Consider the following 21,667-nt stretch of genomic DNA (forward strand, 5'->3'; position numbering starts at 1 on the left):
AAAAAAAAAATCTTAAAAACATTTATTTTCAAAAAGCCCCTAAAACAAGACCCCTTCAGGGTATCCTGTAAGGTCAACACCATCTGAACAATACTACTAAGATATTACTTGCTCTTTCCCCACTCATTCTCCCCCCCTCCCTCCCACTCATTCTTTCAAACTATTCTCAACAGTCTGAATCCAGAGGCAGGTATGAGAATCCAGCATTAAAAAACATTTGTGAAACAAAAGCATTAAAAAGTTTTGTGAAAAATGTGAAAGCAGTACCACTTTTCTCACTTTTTCTTGTCGTAGGAAGAGTCATTTTTCATAAAAATGTTACTTATTTAATGGATTCTTATTTTAAATGAATTAATTTTCATTTTAGTTTTAATTTCTATTATGGTAAAAATCAATAAATATAAACCATATAAACAAAAACTCTTCAGATATCTTCTTAAATATTTCTTAAAAATGACTAGACATCAAAAAGATTGAAAACAGCTACTCTAAAACATTCTCAGTACCTAGCAAAGAAGCACTCAATCAATTTCCCAAGTGGACTTTAGACACCAAAGAAAACTTAGTAATAAACTTGAACATTAACCTTCTTCTTAGCAGTATGGTATTAGAAAAGGTTCTCAGAAATTGCACAGTGATGAAAATTCCCAACCTGGTAAAATCAGTTTTCCATTAAATTCAATTTTGACTTGATAAACATTTATTGAATACCTAGGTGCTATAAGCATGAGGTATTTAAAAGGTGAAGAATTAAGTAAAAACATAATGTGCCCTCAAAGAACTTGTAATTTTATAGGGCTAATGTGAACAGCCATTTTCCTAATATATGGATCTGACTTTTTAAATGAAAAAGTAATTTATATAACCCACCAATTTTCTGTAGCATTAAAAAAAAAAAACAATTTAACTTTCTCGGGCCTCCCCGGTGGCGCAGTGGGTTGAGTGCAGCACTGTGAAGCTGTCCGTAGCCTCTGCAGCGCCAGTTCCCTTTCCGGCCGGCTAGGGATATACCCACATGGTGTGGCAGACCTCTCCTGTCTCCCCCGCTGCTCCCCTCAGCAGTGTATTTCGGTCTGTCTGCCTGTTCTGCTCCCTGCTCTGTGTCTGGTGAATCCTCTCACCCTCCGGCGCCTCTGGCCTGGACCCCAATTCTTGTATGAATAAATAAATCTTTTTTTTTTTTTTAGATTTATTTATTGATTGATTGATACATACATACATACAAGCACTGGGTACAGTCAGAAGCGTGGGAGGGTGAGAGAATTCACCAGAGCCAGAGCGGGGAGCAGAGCAGGCAGAAGGACCGAAGTACACTGCTGAGGGCAGCAGCGGGCAGCAGGAGAGGTCTGCGCGCCATGTGGGACCCTCCTCAGGTGGCCGGGGAGCAGCCGGGGATCGAACCGGTGCTCTAGAGGCTGCGGGCAGCTTCGCAACCCAGCGCTCAACCGCTGCGCCACCGGGGAGGCCCCTGAATAAATAAATCTTAAAAAAAAAATCAATTTAACTTTCTCCTAGGTATCTCAGGGTCACCATTAAAAATAGTTGTGCTACCCAGCAATGAAATACCAAATACAGAGAATACAACTCTCTTACCACCTGTTTTTGAAAATACAGGACTGAATGACACTGTATGTGGCTGGACTAGAGTAGGAAGGGATAGCAGGAGCCACCCCCTTTCTCGCTATACCCAAGAATCAGGCCCACAGCCACTAAGTCTCCCTCTCTCCCTTCCTTTCTCTCTCTCTTTTGTAACTTCTTTCAAAATATTCAGAACATTATACATAACAAATCAACTTTGACCCCAACCTAGGGAAGGATTCAAAAAATAATAAATGAAAAAAACAGTGGTTGGTTTAATGGTTCAAAGGCTTATAGGGCTGGTGGAACTTTTATGAGTATGGGGAAAAAACATTTAAATAATCATAACATCTCTACAATTAACTGACAAGGTAGGGGAAACTTCCATCTTCCAATGACAGGCAAAATTTTGGTTAACTCACTCAGCTGTTTAAATTTTACCCACCTCACTATAGACATAAGTGCAGAAGAGACTTGAACATGTGTTTTAACTGGCTGTGAAAGATGATGGCCAATCACCATCAACATGAGAGCTCTATATGGCACAGCCTCAACAATGTTCAAAAAATAGAAATAGTTCAAATTTATAATTTCATCAGTACACTCAAATTTCTCCTAATAACTGTGCCAATTTTATGATTCACACCCACTAAGAAAGTTAGTTGATAAAGGACACACAACGCTGCTAAGAGGCAGAAATAGGATGTAATCAGTTTTTGGTGTCAAGTTCAGTGTACTTGCAGTACAGCAGAGCTACCTAACTGTATCAGACATTTCACTCTCAGACAGACAGGAAGCCAGGGAGGAATTTATATCCAAGTTTCCCAACAAGCATGTCTACCATTGTTCAGTGTTTTACAAAATGATATAACAGTTCCTATAAGATACACATATAAGGTTTCAAGGGAAAACAAATTTACCTTTAACATTTTTTTATTTGCCGTGTTCTTGCCACATTCCCTCCTCAGCTGCTCACTCATTGCTTGGAGCTCTCTTCCAAAGTGAATCATTCTTTCTATGGCAGCTTGACTTCCTCCACACAACTGGCGTCTTAACTGACTTGAATCAACTTCTGTAAGCAAAACAAACAAGTATTTTACTACTTATAAATGTAGTATAATGGAGAAAAGAACATAAATTCCTTATAAAAGTGCGTGTTTCATCTAGTAACCACCACCTACTATTTTATCAAAATGTGCAGATTTATTTTTAGTTTCATACGCAATTTTGCAGCTATAAGGTATACTTTCCTTAGGTCACAAGAGCCCGGAACCAAAAACTAGTGAGTCAGGTGACAGCCTTTCAGTGTTAGGATGTAATTGTATGAAAAGTTAAGCAAAAATCTCTAAAACTACACCAAGCAACAATTAAAAAAAAAAAAACGAACTGCCTCTCAAGACTATTTTAAGTGACAAAGAACAGAGATGGAATAAAATGATTCCTGGACACTAAGAGAACCTAATTAGTTTAAACAGAAACACAGAAGATACCATATTGGACTAAACAAAAGGGTTATACAATACTTTTAGAAAAAATTTATACTATCCAGTAAGTCCTCAATTAACATTGTCAATAGGTTCTTGGAAACTCCGACCTTAAGCAAGTCATCATCATCTTATGATGAAACTAGATTCTCTAATAGCATTCCATTCAACACTGGTTGGGATTTGTTCTGATCATTATAATGAAACAATGTTGAACAAGACAATAATCAAGGATCTGCTGTCTATCTTGATTGATAATAGTCACTGATCAATAATTGAACTATAAATTGGTAATAACATATTAATGTTATCATTAATGAAACAGGTAATAGTAAACACTTATTAAACACTAACCTTTTGTGCTATAAGCTTTACACAGATAAACTCATTTAATCTTCACAATGATCTATGAGGCAGTTATTATTATACCCATTTTACAGATGAAGAAACTGAGGTATAAGAATGCTTAAATAACTTGTCCAAGGTTTCACAGCTAGTAAGTGGCAGTTGATGAATTCAAATCCAGGTATTCTTGCTCTATAACTCATGCTCTTAATCATTATGCTTAAATTACTCTTGAGTACAGAAATGCTGATACCTGATAGAACTATGCCTTTTTAATCAGACCCCTTGCTTGAAAAAGTAAATAAAAAGTAAAAAAGAACACATAATTTCAACAAGGTGGTTATTTAAATTTTAAAAACCTTGCATTTCTAAAGTACTTTCTTATAATCTATTTAAATAAATAACTTTTAAACTCAATGCCAAGAAATCTAATGTTGCCGTGGAAATCTGGTAAGAATTTATAAACGTCAACAATTTTCACTCTCAAATTGAAAGTTTGTTGACAGTTTAACTTTACAATTTACTACACAAGTTGTCAGCAAAGTAAAATTATACATGTTAATGTATCTTTCAGTCACATAATTTTTGCGTTGGAAGAGCAGGGTCATGCTTAAGCACCTTCTGTGTGCCAGGCACTCAACAATGCATAGTCATATATATTTACCTTAAATGAATTCAAGAAATTTGTTTGAATACAATTTGTAAAATTTTATCTATCCTTTGACTGTTACTGAATAGTGAAGTGTAAAAACTTTTCACATCCCTAGCCCTAAATCTAAAGGATATTTAACACAAGTAAGTTAGTACCACCGCATTAATAACAGCACTAAAGCTGAGCCAAAACTCAGTCCAGCAAAGAAACTCGTCTAATACATAACTGCAGATGGTTCCAGAAAGTAACTCTACTCTATCTAGCAACCCACTCTCACAAGAACGTTTGAGAGTATGTATCACTGTCAAATCCAGTGGCACATACATCTTTATATTTGATTTATGCTCATCAGCTGTGAATCAGTACAAGTAAAAACATAACCTTGTAGTCATCATTTTTTATTAAAAATGTAAGAAATATCACTGCAGACCCATTTCGGTGTCACAATCTTCCATTTCGTGGTCATGTTTAGAGCTACCATTTAGGAAACCATTGGATGAAGTTTCTCCAACTCCATTGGAGTAGTGATCTGTTTCCATGTCTACATCATTACTGAAAATGAAAAAACAAACCTAATTTTAGAAATATCACATTTGCAGCTTAGTTTAAAATAAATTACTACTACTATGTAGCCTACTTAGAAACTGACTTCATAAGGCAATAGCAATCTGCAAAAAAGGCATTTAGTTAAATCTTAAATGTATTCAAAGCCAAAAGTTGACTAACAAATCTGTACTCCTGCAGATAAGGGAGAAAAAAAAGCACATGTACTAAAATGTAATGGTTTAATGACTTGTACATCAATATGCAGAAGTCATGCTTCAGCACATACCTGGCACTGTTTTTCACTCAGAACTGCACTTCGTCCCTTGTCAATCAACTCTCATCCCCAGATCCCCAACCCCACAACAGGATTCATTTCCAGGATAAAAGGGGAGAAACTTACTTTCAAAACAATCTACTCCTGGAACCCACTCCACCTGCCCTGATATTCAACTCACTTTTAGACTATTTCTTCCTTTATAGCCTTGAAATATGTCCATACTACTTAAAAATATACCCTCTTATAAGGTAAATAACTAATAATGTTAAAAATCACTCAGTCTCATCCTTGCATTCCTTTCTAGCACCCAACACTATTTTTCTCTCACAGGCCTTCTTACTGGCCAGAGCCTAAGAATTACTGAATCTTAATTTTTTAATGCTGTCCTGGATACATAGGGTATTTCCAATTTCTACTCATTTCATGTTTATTATTAAATGAATAACTATGTCCCTGTAACTACTGAAGTTGTCGATGTATGCCCTTCAGATTCAAGAATAATCTACACATCAATAAATATTTAATCTTTAAGATTTCACCTATGAAGAGCCAGCTAATGATTACATATAGGCCAGGAGCAAATACTTGACAAAAATTCAGGAAATATTTAAGCAAAAGTGACCTTTTTTCACAGAAGAGCAATGTACATCCATTTGCTGGGGAAAAAAACCAAACTCTAAACACAGGTGAAGAAAAAGTACTCTATGTAGAAAGACTGAGTATGTGTGCAAAGGTGTACATGGATGTGCACACACTTTTATTAATAAAATCTACATCATAAAAAGACATAGATCTGTGAAAAGGGGGGTCGAATAGTGCCAAAGATTCCTTTATCAGTCAGAAAAGGTTGTTTATAATCTTGACAAACTTTGAGGATCAATAAGAAAATCAAATTTTAAAAATGAAAATGTTTAATTTGATGAAAACCTTTAGGAACACAGCTTTTAGTGATCTTAATAATAAACTGGTTTGGTTTTGTTTCTGACAATCCATTATAGCATCTGAGAAGGATTCCTGATTGAACACAATTATAAGCCTCTGCACCATGTTCTCTGTGAGAATTGGATATAATGAACTAGCATCTGCTCTCCAGGAGTGAACAGCCTACAGAAAGCTAGCCGCCACTACATCACCGAGTATCAGGCTATACCGAAAGTTACTCACAAGCAGTCACACAACATTTAGTGGGGACATAAATCAAGGAAAGCATCCTGAGAGTGGTGACATCTTTAGTTTTACAGCTTGAACAGAAACTGGGATGGAGGGAAGGGTGGGAGATGTACTTGCAAGAACACAGGTCTAGAAGGCAATGATCCTGGGAAACAGTGTCAGCTCTGCAACTTACTAGCTCTGCAACTTACCTTTAAAAACAAAGTCACTTACTTTTCTGATATTCAGCTTTACATCTGTAAAATGGTTTTAATAATTAATACCATCTTTGCCTGCTTTACATTATTGTTGTAAGAAAAGCCATTACCAACTATAAAATTATTGTTACTATTTTACAGGTTAAGGTCGTTTAAAAGCTCACTTTCTTCTTACATACTGAACACAAACAAAGAAGGATGCTGTGTCATCAACTCTTCCGCTGGGTTTGCTTCCCTGAACTCAGGTAATAAGAGGACTCTTTAGCAACTTCCTGGCATGAGGATAGTATTTAAGAGAAAAACCCATGAACTGAGTGCAACCTTACCCTCAAGCGAAGATTCCTCTACCAATGATAAAGTATTAATGTAACCATAAAGCACAATAAGGTACTAAAGGTTTAACTTTCAAAATTTCCATATATAAGTTTTTACTGTAATAATATTCCAATTCTTTATTTTCCAGCATGTCATATCTACCATGACCTGCTCAGCAAAAGACAGTCATTTTTTTTCTAATTGTTTTTCTCATACTACTTTTGTGGACTTCAAAATAACCAATACCACACAAAACCATTACTTCAGTAAATTTTTGTGACTTGAAGGATAACCTTCAAGTTCTAATTAGTTTGAAAATTGCATACACAGATTTTTACAAATGTCCCTTTCTCCAGAATCTTATTTCCATTTTGATTCCCTGATAAAAATTAGGTCCTCTCCCCACCAACAAGAAAATTTTGCACTGACGAACATTTTCAAAAAATTCAGTATGACAAAACAATTCAAGTTATGAAACCAAATCAATGTCAAACTGATAAAGAATATCCATTATTTTTATGAAGAAAAGATTACCATTCTACTGGTCCTGAACCAAACTGAGACTGAGATGCTGGATAATTTGGACTGCCTAAAATCATAACTTACTATTACACACTAGCATTGCATTAAAATGATTTTATTTCAATAGAATTCAGGCATCATGAATATTAAACTCCAGTATATCAAGGGTCAAAGTATGATGACACAGACATTTCTTTTCTCAAAGCTCTTCCAAGTCAGAGACCATGCATCACTAAATGTCTGACAACCAACAGATCCTCAATATTGTTATGTTATATATTTATTAAATGACTTCACCATCTGCTATACGCAAGCTTCTTAAAGATAAGCTCACAAAAAGTCTTCACAAAATTAGTTATTTGAACTCAGGCAAACGACTGCGCATTAATACCAAAGAAATCCCCACAGAGAAAACGTTGTTATAAACATATTGTGTGTTATCACTAGAGGTTAAATAAACTAGTATGACTTATTTGGAAACAACAAATAGCACTTATGTGATCATCTAGAGATCAGCGGTTGGCAGAAAAATAGGCATGAACAGACCTTAATTGTCCTTATAACCCCCACTATCTAGAAGTGAGCATGTTGTGGAAGAGGAAGGAACAAATAAAAGAGCCTACATGCATGAAAAGCTTTGGATTTATTCCTTAATCTTCCATTTTCTGGGTCTTGGGAACTACATGGCCCAATTTTTCAAAACTATTAATGATGATGACACCTGTAATTAGGGAGCTTATAGTAATGCAAAAGCTGGGGAAATTACTGACCTGGTGAAGTTATTAACTTGCTGTGATCTTGACATATTTATACTGTTCAGTTCTGGTACATTCAAATTGGATGACTGATGTTTACTATGGCAATATGACTGATGTGCTTTATTGGATATTACACCATTACTACAACTTTCAAAACCTAGAGAAAAGGAAAAAAAAAAAAGTACCACATGGAAACAGAAATAAACACTAACTTAGTATAAGACAGTAATAATATAATACCCATATTCTGATTTTGTATTTAAAAATGTAGACAAGTCAATGGACTACTTAAATCATAAACAGACAAATTATTTGAAAGACTATAAAGATACTTAATTGTGAGCTATACCGATCATCCCCTTTAACATTTGTTAAAGGTTTAATTATGGCTTTTATTTAATCCTCACAATTTCCCTATCACACTAGTGCTATCATCACCCACAATTTACACATGAATACACAGACTAAGGCTCCTAGTCTAAAGTGAGTGTAAGATATTCAAGAGGGGTAATACTCCATGAAAGGAAATAAGACAATATTTAATTACTGTTTTAGAAAGGTCATCATACAGGAGAACATACACCTTGGGGAAAACAGAATTAAAGAAACAAGCCAAGAAAGAAGACTTAAAGGATCAGAAATAAATCTGCGGAAGTGGTATCTTCAAAGCCAGAAAGAAAGGAAAGAATTTTAATGAAGAGAACACCAAAAACTTTGTCAGTAAGGTTGGTATGCAAGAAAGGGACAAGAGATAATGAAGTGGGCAGGCAGATTTTTGCAAGAAGCTTGGCGGTTAAAGAATGAGATAGCAGGCTGTCCAGTTAGGTTTAGTGATTGGCGTGTTAAGATACCACCACCAGATCACCTTTACATTTACACAGCATTAAAACACATAATTACCTTTTCATTACTAAATATGTATGATTAATTTCTAGAGACAATCCAAATGTTGGCCTTAATTTATAAAGAGTTTGCTAATAACCTAAGAAACAGCTCTTTATTTCCTGGTACTGAAAACACATCCATCTCATGCACCTACAATTTTTCTTCCTGAACATATTGAGATCAAGTGTATACATGTGCAAAAAAGCAAAACAGAAAATGTCCAGATTTTATTGAATTTAATTTTGAATCAAAAATATACAGAAGGGTAAAAATTTAAAGGTAACGTCATAAGATTTAATCTCACCAGAAAAATGTGCAGTACTCCCTTTGCCTGATGCTAAATTGTGGATATTCATTCCATGGCTGGGGCTCATACTTGGACTACTAAAAGGTCGAGGACTAACAGGATAACTGTCTTGAGATTTTGGACTTCGGCCTCCCAAACATCGTACTTCACTATCTGTACCATTCACCATTTCTATAAACTGACGTACTCTAAACAAAGAAAAAGAAAAGTTTACTTAGATATCTTCAAATTGTTATTTACTTATTTATAGGAACAGATGTCTGAAAGGAATTATTTTAAGAACTTGCATGTATCAGTAAGTTTGGCCTTTACATAATATGCTAAAAATACTAAATATAGTTTCAAATACTGTGTTCCTTAGAATTTAAAATTTTCCAAAAAATAAAGTACAATGAAAAAGATTCTGCATCTCTTAATCAAGACATACTAAGAGAATGAAAATCTATCTGTAACTATAATAAAAAGAATAAAAATGGACTCCATTTTTAAAAGCTAAAGATAATCAGAAACAATAGTTGCATTTGGTAGTGCTCAAGAACATAATGCACATACAAAGCAGAGTCTTACCTTGCCACCCTGCCTCATCACATTTGCAACCTCTTAACCCAAATGGTTCACATTTAAACTTTATGCTAAAACGAATAATACTGACAATTGGCTTACAGCTGGTTTTGGTAATTGGGAAGTTAAATCTTAAACTAAATAATATTTCAGTTTTAAAGATTTACAGGACCAATTAAAAGATGCCAAGTTAGGATGACTATTATAAACATAAAACAGAACAGAAAATATAAGTGCAAGAGAGGATATGGGAAAGTGGAGTTGTACACTGGTGGTGGGAATGTAAAATGTACAGGACCATGGAATTTAATTTCCTCAAAAAATTAAACCCAGAATTAATATATGGTCAACAATTCCACTTCTGGCTATATATATAATATATATATATATATGCAAAACATTTGAAAGCAGGGACTCAAACAGGTATGTGTACCTCCATGTTCACAGCAGCATTATTCACAATAACCAAAAGTGGAAGCAACCCAAATGTGCTCTGACGGATAGACAAAATGTTGCATATACATACAACGGAGTATTATTCAGTTTTCAAAAGGAAGAAAATTCTGACAAATGCTACAAGATGAATTTTGAGGACGTTATGCAGAGCGAAACAAGTCAGTTAGAAAGGACAACTATTTTAAGAGTCTACTAAAAACAAGGTACACCTATAGTCAAAATCAATTCATGGAGACAAAAAAATAGAATGGTAGTTATCAGGAGCTGGGAGGAGGGAGGAAGGAGAAGTTAGTGTTTTCTGGGCATCAAGTTTCAGTTTGAGATAAAGAAAAAGTTCTGGAACTGGATGGTTGGTGATAACTGCAGAACTGTATACATAAAAAAGATAGATGTTATGTTAGGTATATTTTACTACAATTTAAAAATAGGTGCCAGACTTACTACAGGTTAATTTGCAGGTAGAAAAAAAAGATACCTAGCTTCTAAAAAAAATTTCACATTTTTAAATGCAGAGATAGAATGAGAGAAAAAAATGATAGCAAAAGATGACATCTGCTTATAATCCTCAACACCAAAGTATTTTAAATAACCTGTTACTTAAATGTGACATTATGAAATTATAGGTAAATATTACAAGGTATAAAAATGAAAATTATTACAAGTTGAAAATAATTTGGTTCTACATTAACGCACACATAGAAATGTAACATCTGTTATTAAACAAACTCACTTTAATGTAAAAAGGAGATTAGGATTTCTTTCAAGTAAACTTGGGTATAGCTGTTGTGTTGTTTCAATGGCTTCTCCCATTCTTCCTGCTAACACCAATTTCTGAATTCCTATTTAGAAAAAGAAAGCAAAAGATTAATTTTTAAAGAGCGGACACATAAATTTAATGGATCCAAAAAAAGTGTTAGTAAAAAAATATTTTTAAAAAATCTTATTTGTTTAAACAAAGTATCATTGTTTCACATCCTTGTTACTATTTTGACAGCACAGGATTTCTCCCCTTAGGTATGGTCACCGTAAGTCTCCCACCATTTAAGCAACCCTAGTCCTCCATCACAGTCCACTGTGTTCCCAACTTCTCAACCTAACTCCCCCATCCTGTAATAAATCTTTAAATTATTATAATCAAGTTCCATTTCTTTTTCTAAAATCATTTTCTAGCTATCATTTGAGGGGAAATTTCTAATATTAAAAAATTAGAAAACCAATCACCTTCATTAAACTATTTAAAAAGTCACAAACATACAATAAGGAAAAAAAAAAATACCTGGGAAGCAATATTTAAGTATTAAATACTAAGATGAATGTTTGTGGCATAGACTGTGGTTTCATAGGTACATAATTCTCTTTATACTTATCAAGTTGTATACTTTAAATATGTACAGCTTTTAATGTCAATCATACCTCAATAAAGTGGTCAAAACAGGAAGCATTAAAAGAGATAATATTCAAGATGTCTGATTAAGTATGATAACCTTTGAGCCCAACACTAAAGAATGCTAGCACCGGTATATGATACAAATTCAACAGATACTCATTCAGCATTCCCTCTATGTCAGAAATTTGTTAAATTAGGTGAAGATACAAAATGAGTAACTGATCACCACCTCGTTTGCCAGAGCTTATAACATAGTGAGAAAGATAAGCATACAATCAGTTACAACACAACTGTAATCAGTGTTATTATAGCAGTTTGATCTATAAAAAAAATTATTTTCATCTATCGTGATTTCACCCATCATGTTTTGTTTGGTCGTATCCTCCCGAATGGACTAACCACACCAATTTAGGATGGCTAACTGTGGAACAGTTATCAAGTTGGTTTGCCCTGGTTTGAAAAGACTTTATAGCTCTGGTCCTAAGCACTGGGGCCTAGTAATAAATATTTAAGATCAATACAATCTTAAAGTTAGATACAACTAAAATGGAAAAATATTTATTCTTCCACATATTATCTCCACTAACATATCAATACCACTTTACAATTAAAAAAAATATATATAGTATTAGATGTTTACTTCCTGAAAACTCAAACATTTTAAGGAAAAAATGGTAAGCATTTCTTAAAAAAAAAAATTCCCCCCAAATTATCTTTCTACATTCAAAACATTGATACAGTCCTATGTTAAATTTTAAAGGTGACCTTCAAAAACATCAATGAAAATAAATTTTGGAGGTATCCATTTTAAATTTATTTGAAATTTTAATTAAAAAAAATTTCTACAAATCAATGTAACCAAATCTGTAATCTGAAAACAACTGTTAGCCATGCACCACAGTGTCCTTACTTTGTCTATTCTTAATGGAAGCTAATTCTTCTAGAACGGTCTGGTCTGTAGATCTGGCAAAGGCCTCTGCTGTGGCACAGTACCCATGGTGGACTAAATAAGATGAAACCATTCTTAAAAAAAAGAAACACACATCTTTTAGTCAAGCGAATACATACTTCATACTGTAACTTACATAAACAAGATCTACTCCACTGCTCTAAAACCTATTCCCTTGAAACAATTAAAGCTTAATAACGTCAAGTTTAAGCTTAGTCCTAAAAAATCATTCTGTAGTCTTCATGTAGTATACTTACAAAAAGTAACTGCGAATGTTACGTTGAAACTATTCTCTCTAAAAATAAATATTACCGGAGAATCAAGGACATGAAATGATTTTCTGTGATTCTTGGATCTTACCCTTCCCAAGCCCTTCTCCACTATTTCTAATTCTTACATATTTTATCCCGCTAACCTAATTTCTATTTCACCTTTTTTATATGACCTAGGGTGTTAGTATTTTGTAAAATAAAGCAGTATGAAATAGAGCAGATTAACCCTGTGTTCCAGAATTCATCCACTTTCTTCATTCACCAGTTATATGAGACAGGATTACAAGGTGTGAACACAAGAAATATTAAGGCGTACCCTGAGAGAGAATCCTCCACAACAAAGTTTATGAAGGTAATAATACTTATCAATGAGTCGGTCTTGTAAAACCAAATTAATTAGTATGGCTGTGCAAAGGAGATTAATTAGTCAAATATGGTTTACATGCAAGTGGCCATTACATCCAAAGAACAAGATTTATTTTTTAAAAAGTGACCAAGTAGTTAAAACACGGATTTATATCTAGCCACAAAATGATAAAAACCTGTTGATTCAAAACAACATTAACTCGAACAACCAATATACCAAAATGCAACTTTTAAACCAAACCTACCTCGACCAGGCACTAGTAAAAGCCAGTCAGAAAATGACAGGAAGCAGTGGGTTCAGGAAAGGGGGGACTAAGGAGGAAGGGGGGAAACTTTCTAAGAAATAAGATCTTTCTTTTTCATTTCATCCAACTGTTCAAATTTAAGAAGAAAATCTTAAGGAAGAGGAAAATCTTTTAAAATGAATCTCCCAGGAGGTCAGGGTGAATGTCAATTTTGTGCAGAATGGGGTAGGGTGGCAGCCCTCACTGAACTACGCCCACAGGATTAAAATAAATAATGTTTCCTCTAACTACGACCTACCGTGATCATGACGCGCAGTAGCAACCACTTCTGAAGCACTGAGTTTGTAACCACAAGACAGCAATCTATCCTACCTAGCTCTAACTCTTGGCAATTATGGCATTCCTGAGTCAGGGTTCACTGTTCTTTCAACTGTGCTACACAAAATTACTATTATCAAGGCTTTGTAACTTAATCTGATAACAGTAACTCTAGGGAAGAAGCGTATTTTCAAAATCAGTGTGTCTTCTCCAAAAAAATAAATACATTTTATTAGATTTTTTAAATTTTACTGTGCCTAAATGATGGTGTCTGAAGCCTTTGCTATTTTCTTGGGTTAGATAACAGTAGTGAAAATAACTATTTAACTTACTAGTATTTATTTAGTTTTTAAGTTTATACGATTTGAGGCTATAAGAACTACCATTCAGTCCCACTGACACACAGGTGTCAACTTGAGCCTTTCCGCAATGGTATAATGTAGAAAGTAGACTGCCATGAGACTTTAATTTTCCTGCTGACTTCCATGATGAAACTTTACTTTTTCATAAAAAGTTCCTCAATAACTGCTCACATTGGCAGCACATACACTAAAATTGGAAGGACACAAGAAATTAGCATGGCGCCTGAACAAGGATGACACACAAATTTGTGTGAAGTGTTCCATATTATTTAACTTCCAAAACATTTTGAAGATGTCTTGCAACATAGTTGTGCTGTATGTGCATTAAAAAGTGTATTCAAAATTATATTTAGAGGAGTAACAAATTCCACTCTGTATATTTAAGGGGAAAAAACCTCCCCAATAAAACATCTTGAGAATTTTTGGTAAAGATGGAGGTAAATAAAGGTTATTCACTTTAAAGTACTTTTACTAACATTTTTTATTTGTTCTGCTGCTGCCTGAATCCTCCACCACGGAATAAATACTAAATCCTAAATATTTACCCTCTATTTAGGAAAACTAAATCCATATTCATTGTTCTTCAGTCTTCATTCCCTTTTTCTTTTAGCATACATAAGCAAATGGTACTAATAATAATTAGTTAAGGTTTTAAAAAATTCCTGAGGCTGAAAGTTTTGGTCAGATATTCTTGCATAAGACAATTACAACTCTTTGAATCTACAAGATAATATTAAGCAAAAAAGTAGTAATAAATATTTGCTTATAGGATAAACAAAAACAGTTGACATTATTCTAACAGAGTAAAATTAGCCAAATCCTAAATTGTGAAATACACATATCAAGTCTGCATTTCAATATTTACAGGATTATTGTGTTGTTATGTTTATGTTCACACAACATGTGAACTACTGAACAGTACAGTCAAGTTCATGTCTAAAAACCACAGATCCTGAATAACACAATCTAAATTATCTTTCCAAATTTCTTTTGCACTGACACTGTTAATAGCTGTATCATGTCTCCTATGAAAAAGATTAAATCCTACCATTAGGGACAGTAAATGAATTAACCTAAACTAAGCCATCTAGTGTCACTTAGTGTGCCACCAAATCAGACATTATTTTTAATTGTTTAGATTTATTTTTATAGAAATTAAAATACGAGCAATACATTAAAATCATTAGGTTATAAATTAGAAGATTAAAAATCTTCAGCAAATATTCTTTTATACCAAAAGAACAAGATGTTTTTTATAAGTATACTCTTGAATAACGTCAATTCAAATTTCTTCACTTACTTCTGGATCATGGTCTGCCACTCTCCTTCTCGATCTCCAATAGGAAAGCGGTCTATCTGAGCCTGTATTTTGGTTCTCCACTCTCGCATGTAGTCTTCTATATCAAACACGAAAGGATGTTGCCCAAAATTGGCATCAACAACTTCTCCTGGAGTTTGGAGTCCCACAGTTGGATATAAATTTGGCTGCGAAACAACATATTCCACTAAGCATTTTATGCTAAAGCCTTATTCATGCTTCCAAATGCTGTTTTTATGATAACAAAACTACAAATTTACTTCATGAATATTTTAAAATCTCAAACAAAAGCTAGTAGAGGAAGATAAAGCAAATTATCTAACATACATAATATCCTGAATGAAAAACATCACTACCAGTAATCTAATCACAAGAACCTAAACCACCTATTTTTTCAGAAACCGTGTGGTGCCACTTAGATAATAAATTAACACATAATTCTTAGTCTTAAGAATGCGTTGCATATAGTAAGAAATTCAAATGTAAACACACAAAACAGGTTTATTCTTGTTATCTTAAGCTTTTCTAGAAACTTCATGTGAAAGCAGATTATCACAGATACAAACCTAACCAGTTCCACATTAATTTCATTTATCTGTGTATCTGAGATACATGTAAAAATGGATGGTGTGGGGCCTCCCTGGTCGCGCAGCGGTTGAGCGCTGGGTTGCAAAGCTGCCCGCAGCCTCTGCAGTGCCGGTTCGATGTCCCACATGGCACGCAGACCTCTCCTGCCTCCCTGCCGCCCGCTGCTCCCCTCAGCAGTGTACTTCGGTCCTTCTGCCTGCTCTGCTCCCCGCTCTGGCTCTGGTGAATTCTCTCACCCTCCCGCACTTCTGACTGTACCCTGTGCTTGTATAAATAAATAAATCAATCTTTAAAAATAAAATAAAGACATCTGTCAAATTTCTAATCCTATTAAAAAAAGGATGGTGATGAGAACTTAATTGCCATTAGGGTGGGAATTCTCTATATTAAAAAGACTCAAATGTAAATATTTTAAGAAAAAACGGGCTTAAGCATTTAATTTTATAAAGAAATGCTGTTAGATAAAGTCCAAGATTTCAAGACTAAGCAGTGAAGTTTAACAGCTTTGACTACACAAAAAATACAAAAGTTCTCCTTTTGGTCTGTCACTAGGTATCATATCTGAAGAGGGAATGAACTACTGAATGTCTACTGACAGAGCTTAATCATCATATACAATAATCCTAGTCAAGTAATTATTATATACACACAAAGAAACAGAAATTGAGGATTAGGGAATTAATGAACTTGCTCACATTCATTCTGTACTATGGTATACGTGGGACAGGAATACAAATCTAACACCAAACTCCTTAAATCTGATACCAAATTTAAGTTCAATTTTTCTCCTCCTAATTCCAAATCCTACTTCATCTTTAGTCCTGTGCTTATGCCTATTTCTTTGCTAAGGCTTACTAGTCTGTATTTTCAGCACAAAATCAGGTAAAGACTAAAAGGGGATTATTTGTATGCACATATAAGATAAATAGTTATCACAAAAAATAAAAAATGTGTTCAAATTCAACTCATCAACCAAGCAGCCAAAGTACTTAACAAAGGAGTTAAGTACTGTGTCAAAATATTAAGAAATATAATCAAGCTGGATTAGAGAAATAATGCAATGTATGTATGCAAATATATTAATTATTAATAATGAACAAAATGAACAGGTCATGGAACGTTAAGCTGAAAACAAGTGAGATATATATTAAAACCTCATTTCACCAATGAGAAAACTCAGGCCTAAAGAACTGAAGAGATTTATACAAAAGCGTAAAAAATATAAATGACATACATAAAAACAAAAACATGTCTCTCCACCTCCAGCAGAATATTCTTTGCATTAAAATCCCTTATAAAATTATAATTTTGTTTTTCACTGTAGTTACTAATACTTACTATATAGTACTTACTACTTTATGTACTAGACAGTGATAAATATTGTTTTTACGAAAAGTAAATTCATACAGTATAAAATAAATTATACATTTTAAAACAAAAGTATATAAAGCCAAAAACTCTTAATAAAGCTAACACCAGAGTTAAAAGGCAATTCTGTCCATTAAGCAGTTTATGATTCTGACATTCAGCTCTGTCCAGAGGCTTTTAAAATGGCTTGCTGGGGCCTCCCCAGTGGCGCAAGGGATTAAGAGGCAACCTATAAAACTATGCACAGCCACTGCAGCACGAGTTCGATCCCAGACCAGGGAGATACCCACATGGCGAGGCAGACCTCTTCTGTCTCACCCGCTGCTCCCCTCAGCAGTCTATTTTGGTCAGTCTGCCTGTTCTGCTCCCTGTTCTGTCTCTGGTGAATCCTCTCACCCTCCCGCACCTCTGGCCTGTACCTCAGTTCTTATTTCAGTGAATCCACCTGTTCTCCCACTGTCTCTGGTGAATCCTCTCAACGGACCCCTCCCACCTCTGGTCTAGACCTCACTTCTCATATGCATCAATAAGTAAAAATAAATCTTTGAAAAAAACAAGGCTTGCTAGTCTTTATTTTCTTGACAAATTAAAAAAAGATATACTTATCACCACTGTAAAAGAAAATCAACCTACTGGAACACTCTGATAAAACTATGAACAGTTTAAAATTTGTCACAAAACATGCCACAAATGTCCAGACAAATGGACTTTACAGAAGAAAAACACCTGCCACACATTTAAGGATCAATATTCCAAACATACTATATCACACACAGGAGGTTAGGAGGTTAAAGATTACTAATTCAATTTTTTAAAAAGATTTATTTATTTATTTATTTATTTATTTATACATACAAGCACTGGGTACAGTCAGAAGCGCGGGAGGGTGAGAGAAGCGCAGAGCAGGCAGACTGACGAAGTACACTGCTGAGGGGAGCAGCGGGTGGCAGGAGAAGTCTGCGCGCCATGTGGGACCCTTGCCCGGCGGCTGGGGATCGAATCGGTGCTGCAGAAGCTGCAGGCAGCTTCGCAACCCAGCGCTCAACCGCTGAGCCACCGGGGAGGCCCCTAATTCAGATTTTTTAAGTGACAACAGATACAAGCAATTTGAAGAACTATGACAATAAAAATATGGAGACTCAATTTTTTAAAAAAAGCAAAATAAATTAAGAAGTTTGGGACTCCCTGGTGGTGCAAGGGGTTAAGATGCAACCTATGAAGTTGTCCGCAGCCACTGCAGCCAGCCAGGGAGCAACCCATATGGCGCAGCAGACCTCTCCTGACTTGCCCACTGCTCCCCTCAACAGTGTGTTTCAGTTAGTCTGTCTGTTCTGTTCCCCACTCTGTCTCTGGTGAATCTTCTCACCCCCTGCACCTCTGGCCTGTGCCCCAGCTCTTGTATGCATAAATAAATCCTTTAAAAAAAAAGAAGTTTTTAAACATCAGGTTAAGAAAAAATCAAGAGTGCCAGTGTTAACAAAGGTTGAGAAAATAAGCCCTCCTGTCCACTGTAAACAGAAATGCAAATTAATAACCTTTTAAGAGAAATTTAGCAAAATGTATTAAAATTCATAATACAATTTTACTTGTAGGCATTTAATCAAAGAAAAACAAACGTGTACTAAGATATAGGTCCCGCAGCATTATTTGTAATAGCAAATAAAAAATTAGAAAGAATGTCCACTCACAGATGACATTATCTACTACATTCATTAAAGACTAGACTACAATAATTTCCAGATAGACGATTCTCAGTGTATCTAAAATAAAACACTGCCAGTTAAATCTCTGATAGGCCATAGAGTATAAGATGCACTCCCACTTCATACATATTAAAAAATGATAAAGTGTGCATCTTAGAACTGTATGTCATACAATAAGATAAAAACAAAAGGATATGCATAATATTTGTATACTGACACAGAAAGATGTATAATAAATATTACTAAAGAAAGCAGGCTATGGAATAATAAACTATGATGCCATCTTTTCTGTAAGTATTTAAATAATGAACATACTGGCTGATAGAAGCTTAGAAAGAGATGGGAGGGTATATACTCAAGTTAACAGAATATATCTAAAAAGTCTGGAATTATGAGGAACTTTTTTTGCACATTTCTGTACTAATAAACACTTCTTTAATTACTTAGAATATTTAACACTACATATTATTTCTATAATCAGAAAGTGTTAAAAATAATTAAGTTTATTTGGGTTTAGGCTCAATGAAAAATAAATAAATTTTTATACCACTTATTCAACCTCAAAACTGAAGAATTTGAGCTCTGCCTGTTGTCAGCCTTTAGGTTATCTCTGAAAATGGCTCATTTGTCACTTGACCCCGACAACCCTACAAAGGCATGCAAACCAAATCTTCAGGTTCATTCTAAGAAGACTGGTGAAACTGTCCAGGCTACCTCCATGTTCAAAAAGCCACCGAGTATCTGAAGGACGTCACTCTACAGAGCAGAACGTGCCATTCTGTCTTTACAAAGGTGGAGTTGCTAATGTGCCCAGGCCAAACGGTGGGGCTGGAGGCAGGGTCAGTGGACTCAAGAGTGCTGAATTTTTACTACACATGCTTATAAATGCAGAGTAATGCTGAACTTTAGGGTTTAGATGTAGATTCCCTGGTCACTGCGCATGTGTGACCAGTGCAGGGGAGCAAAGCCCACAGTGAGCTTTTCCTGCCACAGTGAGAAGACCTTTATTGGAAAAAGAGCATATTGTTCCTAAACCAAAAGAGGAGGCTGCATAAAAGAAAAAAGACATCCCAGAAGAAACTGAACAAACAAAAACATATGGCCTGTGATTAAGTTCAATGTAAAAGAAATGTAAATAAAAGTAAGAGCAGGGGATAAAAAGCTAAAGAATTTGAGTGAAAGGATTAAGGACATTAACCCTTAACTTTTTAAAAAAAAATTAGCAACTTTAATTTGCTAGATTTCTAAAAATAGAGTAAAACAATTCAGTGGTTTTCAGCATACTCAGTCGTGAACCATGACCACTATCCATCACCAAATTCCAAAGAGTGGCCCTGTACTGATAAGCAGTCACTCCCCATTTGCCAACCCCCTGACAACCACTAATCTACTTTCTCTCTTCTAGACATTTCATATACATAGAATTATATATGTGTGGTCTTTTGTAACTGACTTCTTTCATTTAGTATAAACCTTTGAATGTTCATCCATGTTGCATGTAAGCATGTACCCAGATTATGAATTTGTTATTTTCCAGAAGCAGTTTCTAAATTAAAAAAAATCCTATAGAATTATACAGAAGAATAATTTGTCTTTAAGAAGATATCAGAAAAACAGATCACTGCAATTTTACTAACCTATGAAAGATACAGTGTTTTACTAAACACTGTTCAAAAGGCAAATACAGACAATAAATTCATATTCTCAATAGCATAGTTTTCCTCTAAAGGATTTTTCTAGAAAATGGAAATAAATTATGTATCTATAAAAAGTATATTTCAAACCAGTTTAAGGAACTAGAGTAGAGAGTAGCAGCCTTCTAAGTCATAATAGCTTCCTTAACAAAAGGAATTTACCTAATCCCAAACTGCATTACTTTATAGATGGACACTTCTCAAATTGGTAAGCTGACTTGAAGATTACTCTGAAAACGACTGATGGTTCCCCAGCTTTATGGACACCCTATGTCCTGTCACAGGTATGATGCAGTCTACTAGGCAAAATTGCTTTTTTTCTGTAAATACACTCTCTACAAGGATTTAATGCTGCAACTAGTTAGTGAGCGTATAGGTGCAGAATATATAAACACTTGTTTCATGGTGCCCTTTTTAAGTAGAAGAATGATATGATACATGTGGAAGTCCCAGAGATGTCACTCATAAAACTTAACGGGTCTCAGAACCACTACAGTAAAAGGAAATTCATAACCACAACCATAACCACATTAGCCACTGTTACAAAGTTAAATACACCCCTTGATAATTACAGACAGGAAAAAAACAAACTGATGATTCTAAAGCAGGACAAAAATGAATTAGAAGGCAATACAAAAATATTTAACCAGCTAAGCTTTTTCCAAATACTCACCAGTCTATCTACCAAAGAGAAACAAAAACTAAAACAAAAAAATATTTGCTTGTTCTGCCAAGTTGATTTTACATGCCTAATGCCACAAAAATGGAGGGAACCACCCTGTCTGGCTACTAAGCCCTTTAACCAATTTCAAACGGAAAGAGTCTTATCAAAACCTCTGCAACGGTCATGAACACATCAACCTACCTACCATGTTCCACACCTATACTCCATCACCCCCTCATGTGGTTTCTCCAAAGCCTAACCCCTCCACTTAAGTTGATTCCATCCCTACCATCTACTCAAAGGCAGTCACCATGTTGCTTTTCCTCTCTGTATTAACATCATCTTTTTTGCTTGCTACTGAATCATTCTCATCAGCAAAC

The 21,667-nt window shown here is 34.8% G+C and overlaps 1 protein-coding gene and 1 non-coding gene across 2 annotated transcripts in view; one reads left to right on the forward strand and one right to left on the reverse strand.

The window, feature by feature from the left end:
* RANBP9 (RAN binding protein 9) overlaps positions 1-21,667 on the reverse strand; it is a 78,768-nt gene that overhangs the window by 8,797 nt on the left and 48,304 nt on the right. Inside the window, exons 6-12 of the mRNA XM_037518891.1 lie at positions 15,253-15,437; positions 12,351-12,463; positions 10,784-10,892; positions 9,034-9,224; positions 7,857-8,001; positions 4,490-4,611; positions 2,499-2,650 (exon numbers count right to left, since the gene is read on the reverse strand). Of these exons, the coding sequence (XP_037374788.1) occupies positions 2,499-2,650; positions 4,490-4,611; positions 7,857-8,001; positions 9,034-9,224; positions 10,784-10,892; positions 12,351-12,463; positions 15,253-15,437 (1,017 nt within the window). The remainder of the gene's footprint in view (positions 1-2,498; positions 2,651-4,489; positions 4,612-7,856; positions 8,002-9,033; positions 9,225-10,783; positions 10,893-12,350; positions 12,464-15,252; positions 15,438-21,667) is intronic.
* LOC119253596 (U6 spliceosomal RNA) lies at positions 14,116-14,222 on the forward strand. The gene has a single exon (XR_005127133.1). It is a non-coding gene; the product is annotated as a U6 spliceosomal RNA (small nuclear RNA).

The sequence above is a fragment of the Talpa occidentalis genome, unplaced genomic scaffold (genome assembly GCF_014898055.3).
Source record: "Talpa occidentalis isolate TD23 unplaced genomic scaffold, MPIMG_talOcc4v2.1 talOcc4.2, whole genome shotgun sequence".
NCBI classification, from domain to species: Eukaryota; Metazoa; Chordata; class Mammalia; order Eulipotyphla; family Talpidae; genus Talpa; species Talpa occidentalis.